This window comes from Opisthorchis viverrini, assembly GCF_000715545.1.
Source record: "Opisthorchis viverrini unplaced genomic scaffold opera_v5_133, whole genome shotgun sequence".
Lineage (NCBI taxonomy): Eukaryota > Metazoa > Platyhelminthes > Trematoda > Opisthorchiida > Opisthorchiidae > Opisthorchis > Opisthorchis viverrini.
In genome coordinates, this window is record NW_008751791.1 from 135,144 (window position 1) to 141,743 (window position 6,600).

General features: G+C 45.4%; 1 protein-coding gene across 1 annotated transcript in view; it reads left to right on the top strand.

The window, feature by feature from the left end:
• T265_06478 (hypothetical protein) overlaps positions 1–227 on the top strand; it is a gene marked incomplete at both ends in the record, with an annotated part of 8,762 nt that extends 8,535 nt beyond the window's left edge. The window contains one exon of the mRNA XM_009171752.1: positions 18–227. Coding sequence (XP_009170016.1) covers positions 18–227 — 210 coding nt within the window. The remainder of the gene's footprint in view (positions 1–17) is intronic.
• Positions 228–6,600: the final 6,373 nt, after the last annotated feature.

Here is a 6,600-nt window from a genome sequence, read left to right on the forward strand (position 1 = left end):
CAGATTACACTGAAAAGGCTAAGCACCTGCTAAATGACACCACGACCTACAAACTAAACGACCATGTTCCATCTTCAAACATCATTAATCCAATTAACATGACGCTCAAGAAACTGCGAGCAACGCAGGGGATAACCAGGCAGGGACGATGGAAAATGAAAGCCGATGATACCAACGTTGCACAATTCTACGGACTAAAAAGGTGCACAAAGAAGGAACATCATTAGGACTAATTGTTTCACTTCCGGGAACCCAAACTTACGGATTTTCAAAAGACTTATGGAGAAGACTGAAACACTTAATTTCTGGATCGGAACACACAGCCAAAAATGCAAGTCAATTCCTACGCAAACTACGGAACTTCGGTATAGGAGACGATGGAGTCATGCTTTCATTTACGTCACATCACTGTTCCATTCAATCAATCACAACCTCGCACGGGAAACCGTAGCAGAACGCCCTCAGAATAATTCGAACACGACAGAAACAATGAAACCTGAAAGTATACACAAACTGTTGGATATTTACATGGATACGTATTTTAACTTTGATGGACTAATATGTCAACAGCTGAAAGGAACTCTAATGGGATCCTCAATATCAAGATTTTTTGCTGAGGCGGCAATGCAAAGGTTAGAGCATGCGATACTGCCGGTCATCAGTGCAACGCTGTATATCCGCTACGTGGACGACACCTTTGTCATCATGAAATGGGATTCAGTACACGACACAAATGAACTGCGCAAAACTGTGTTTGAAGATATCGAGTTTACAATCGAACTGGAAAGAAACAATCGGGTACCATTGTTAGACGTTTTGATTAACAGACAGCTGGATGGGACCCTAGAAACGTGCGTATACATTAAAGAGACTCATACGGATCAACTACTGCATTACAACACCAATCATCCGGTGAACCACAAAAAGAGCTGCGTGCAAACCTTGTCCAAGAGAGCGCAGACACAGTGCAGCACCACAGAACTGCGAAAGGAGGAAAACCATCTATTCAGTGTGTTCCAGAACAATGGATATCCACGGTGTTTTATCGAGAGAGGCTTGAAGAAAAAGGCATCCCAACAACAGCAACAGCAAGAACAAGCCACCACACGGTAGTCCTACCTTACATCAAGAATATATCAGAACTCGCAACCAGATTATTGGCTCAAAAAGGAATCTTTGTGGCACACGCACGAATACTACCCTAAGAAAATTAATCTCTAGACCAAAGGACAACCGAGACAAAACCAAGAGGAACAATGTGATGTACCAAATCAGCTGCAACGACCGCAACAAATTCTCCGTTAGACAAACTGGAAGGAAATTATGCACATGAATAGACAAACACAACGCGGTTGTCGGGAGGCATGACCATATGTCCTTGATATCTACACACGAGTACCAAGAAGGCCACAAATTGAATCTGTAAAATGCAAAAATTTCAGTATACAGAGATACGCGACTCGAAAGAGAATTTCTGGAGGGATGGTATCCCGAGGCAAAATCGATCGACCGGTGCATCGAACTGGATCCAATTTACGCACATCTACGTGCAAAAGACCAACATCTCAACCGGAACACCCAAGGAACATCGAATATTGGATTCACAAACAAAGAACCAAGGAACTCCTCGGAATCAAATCAATAAAGGTGACAAACCAGAACTCGGAAAGACAAAAGTCATCTCAATGTCGACCAGATTACGACGGCGGGGGATGCCAAGCTCAAAGGTCACGTGTACATCGGCGAATGAGGACACGGTGTAACAGAGCAGCCAATTGAACCGCCCGACCGAACAACTAATAGCGGTCATAGGTCATCCACGACTAATAGCACGTATATTAACGCACACGTAACACTACTCAGCGCACAACCACTAACCCACCGCTACGCAAAACTACGCTCCCCAATAACGCACTGATGATGTCACCTCAGTTGTCGATGAAACGTTTGCAGTCAAATTCCTCAGCTGAGCGAACAAGCCAGCGACCGTCTACCCTATCTAACCTACAAACCTTCTCCCCCAGGAGGTTACTTTAAATAATTGACTGACAAAATATCAAATAGAGGTGTTCCCTGATGCGCGAATCATTTCCTTCAGGATCCTTAAGTAAACCTGCCCTGGATTCAGTGTGCTCAAGGGTTTGTTTTGTGCAAGAACCAAGAAAAATCCTATGCCGGGCAGACCAGTTTTGCCTGAGGCTATCCGTATTAGCCCTTGCCAATTTTGGATGTGGTGATGACACAGAGATAGAGTGAGTGGTTTTCCTGTAGACTTACCGTAACTTTATCGATCTGCCCGTAGGCTGCCTATTTCTGAACCTCAATGAAAACGTGGTTATCCGCTCTGATTTCCCAAGCAAAGGATAATTCCATAGCCTGTCTTCATATGCCCCATTGATGGGTTTTTTCTTTACAGTAGTTTCGCATCTTGCGAAATATCTGCCCATCTTCTGTGTCTCCTGAAATAGTCTTCTGGGGAAATAGTTGTGATCACTTTTCCCGAAGAGGCTGAATTTTTTGCTGGTTCTTATTCGACAGATGCTTATTTCTTTGAAACCCTAGTATGTGAAATGAAATTTTTTTACTTATAAGTGAGGCACTTTGCTGTGTGTATGATCACACCCAAAAGGACCATTATTTGCCTTAGTTCCCCGGAATTTTTTTCATCTAATCGCATTCCGTATCTCGGCATATGGTGCGCAAATACGTTCGTCAGTTGCAGTGCCAATTTTAGATATGGCTGTGAAATGGGTTTCCGTCCAGTTTTCATCCTGTACGACGTTTGAGAAAGCGTTAAATGAATACATGAAAGAAAACTATGTAGTTTCCTTTCATGCAAATTGTAATCGAATCACCAACACTATTTTGCGTTGCGAGTGTGTATACTGTCAATACAACAGACGGCCACCAAAGCTAACGGAAATTCGGTGGATCCAAAAAAATATTCAGTTGGGTGCACTTGCCAATTGCAAGCTGCACACGCAGCACTAGCTGTCCAGTAGCAACAGACAGCGCTGTTTTGACGCTTTCAGGACGTTGTTAATGTCAATAAAGCACACACAGCAAACCGATTTGGCACGCCTGTCTAGTCATCCATGCCATGGGTAGTAGATTACCGGTTGTGTGCTCTCGCGTAAAGTAAACCGTTTTCTGCTATGCTTAGGCCGTTGGGCTTGTACAGGGAAATGATGGGCGAAATACGTCTGTTGAGTACTTTTCAGACGGACAAACTGGCGGCGAACATGCAGCCAGTGAGTGTAGTGTTTGCACACGAGGTCATCTTGCGTTACTCCCCTATTCAAAGAGCTCGAATTTATCAATGGAATATATGTATTTTTGTCACAGAAACACTGGGCGAACAGGTGGCACATAGTCCGCCGCAAGGCTTACATGCACAACGATGTACAGTTGGTTTTTTGTTTGTCATAATGCTAGCACACCGATTCCAACAAGATATACACTAACCGCGTTGATAGCACCGATCCACAGTGACCCACAATTAGCTTATAACCTTACGGCCTACTGGTCGTAGGTCACCCTAAAGTAGCTGTGCACGCACATTCTGGAGCGTTATTTTTTGTGACGGGTCCAAAACGCTTTTGGAGAACACAAACTGTCCGCTGAAAAGCCGGGTGCAGCACTCAGATATTGAAGCACGCCGCACAGAAGGTGTCCCGCACACTGGGTGGCTCACGCAGGAATATCAGTTGCGCACTTTATACCACTTCGAATGGCCGCAAATCCTGAAGCGCGACGGCTACGTGCTGAGCGTTTTCGGTTGAACGGATACGTGTTCCCCAGTCTGAAGACAATTTGGAACAAAACCCTCCAAGGCAGCACTGTTATAGTGTCGAAAAAGGAGGATGATGTCCATCTACGGCAGATGAATTCTAGCTCCTTGTGCAGGTATGCAGGTGATCCCAGGTGGTTGACACCAGTGCTCCTTCTGTCGGGCGATGTGAGTCTCTGCATATATTTGTTTTCCATATTTAGGCACCTGTCGATTCCAGGTAGTGATAAATATTATTCATGGATTATTTCTTGGGTTGCCTCCCCAACCACCGACGCTTGCTGTCAGATTAAAACATACCGTTACAAGGAATACCACTTTTACCTGTCCCCAAGACACAACCGCCAAATTTCCATGGTTATCATGGGCAGGTAAACACAGTAGTAGATAAACTTCGGAGGGCGGCACCCAGAAGAGCCACAGTCGGTATTTAGCGGTTGATTGTTTAGGTGCAAATGCTTCTGTGCCAAAGCTCCACGTCTGTGACAGAAAAATTGCCGTCGGTTGTCGAGGATATTGCATTCCAACGCAAATGGCAATGTAGAGGCAGACATAGGCTTTTGTTTGCTTTGTAACCAGCCGGCTGACACCAGTGACCGCCGCTATGCAACGGATCACGTATCCAATCACGTCGAAAGTTGTAATAGTGAGGTAGTGTTCTTCAGGCTTGTACCAAAGTTGATTCATCGGATGATCGAATAATTCTCGATGCTTAGCCCCCAACCCATCAAAAACACGCACAGGTGTGCCTAATAACCGGTCCGCGGTATGAGAGCTTTGTGCTGTCGACCAGCAACCAAGCATCGAGTCCCAGCCCATCATATCCCAGGGCTCTATGTGCGCACATACTTTTGAACCCTAGGATGAGCTAATGTGCAGCCGTGAGTTGTAGCACAATACTAGTAAAAATGCCACAGAGAGCCAGTTGAAAGAAAGAGGTGATGATGATTTCCAGTGACTAATGCAAGTCCTACCAGTTTCAGGCCGTTCGTCTGGAAATGAAACATCGCTCATCGCAGATAAGTCTCATGTTTCATGAGACCTGATTGTTTGTAGGCACCAAGCTTCAAGAAATAACGAAGAATCAGCCACCCAAGGGTGCGTTGTGTAAAAAGCCCAAAGGAGACTGTCGCCGCTGAAGTGCCCCAGTTACAGGGTGAGTATTGCCCGAAGTTTGTCAGCTTCTTTCCGTAGTGATATTTCGATAACTTACATCTTTTAATCATTCCAGGACGGTAACATCCCGGTGAACACTGCGCTCCAAGAAGGCCATGCTCTTCTTGACAGGACGTATATACCAATCACAACAAGCAATAAAATTCAACTTTTCATCTCTTACAATTAGGACTCGGCGTATTTCGGTGGAGATGGATGGGAGCGTGTCGGCCAGCTGATTAGGATTCGTAGGCACTGTCCTATGCTGGTTGTGTGTTCAGTTAGGTGGAGATGGATGGGAGCGTGTCGGCCAGCTGATTAGGATTCGTAGGCACTGTCCTATGCTGGTTGTGTGTGTCAGCTAGGTTCGTTCAGCTGCCTGCTATGATCGATCCCATTCACCAGAAACTGAACGGCAAATACTTTTGGGTAGCTTTCGATTCGTTTTGTTGATTGGTTGGTTTCTTGAGCACGAATACAGCATCAACCTCATTCAGTTTCTCGGTCACTGGCTATGCATGTTTCTTACCCAGATTTAGTTTTTCCAGTTTTTCCAGTGCAAGTTTTAACTGGTTTAAGAAGATACGGATCCCTTTCAAGTCTGCTCGGTTTCGAACCCATGTTTGAGATTCCGGGTTCCAAAGGCATGCGACTCACGCAGAAGCCAACAATTTGATTGGTTGATATTGCTAATAATAATGTTTGTTCCCAACATGTGGGTGGCATACCGCCAGACATGATAATGTTAGTCAGAATAAAAGCTCGACTGGCGGGGATTGTGCGCACAGGTGTTTGGAAAAGGGACAGCATCAGGGGTTTGGGCGTAACTCGATGTGGGAACAATCATCACATGACCGGCACGGGCAAAGGAGCACAGTTGCGATGCGTTATTGAGGAGAATATCCGGAGAGATAGGATCGTTGGGATTTGAAGGTGGTCAGCAAAACAAAATTGATGGGGCCAAACAAGAAGCTTCCTGCCTCACACATGACAAGATAAGTGTAACGGTAAAAAATGAGGAACCAGAACATTAGATCAGGTGAAGCAGCAGAGCTAATGTCATTCAGCCAACAATGTTGACCTAAAACCTGATACCACCCCCAAGGCCTCGTGGCATTGGACTGTTTGGCTCATGGCCAGGGTCACAAAAGAGTAAGTGGCGATGACGATGTGGAGGGATTAGCAAAGTGGACAATCGTTAACAGGAATCGCAGAAATATAATGTACAGCGAAATTGTAGAGACTGACCGGTGTCGCTGTGGTGGAGTCGGGCATAATAGGCTTTCGGAAGAGTGCGATGATGGCAACATGCGAGCCGGAACATGAACTACATGAAAAGATATTACAGTTTGTGGGAAGCACAGACACAGTAATGCTTAAATTCGAACGTAAAGTTTAGAATTGTTGGAGGAATATGACATGGAGGCAGCTGGGGTCAGGTGAGGAGTTTGTCGCATTTGCAGTTAATCGAGTGTGCATGCAAGAGGGCACGGTCGGAATAAGTAAGGAATAAAGTAGTTGCGATTGTGCTGTCAAACTGAGTATGGCAGCGTCGTGCCACCACTGACCTGGCATGCTTCAGTTTTTGGACAGCCCTGCAACGGACGTCACATTTAAGGCGATTGGACTGGGATGCGCGGTTTTTTGAACAGTGA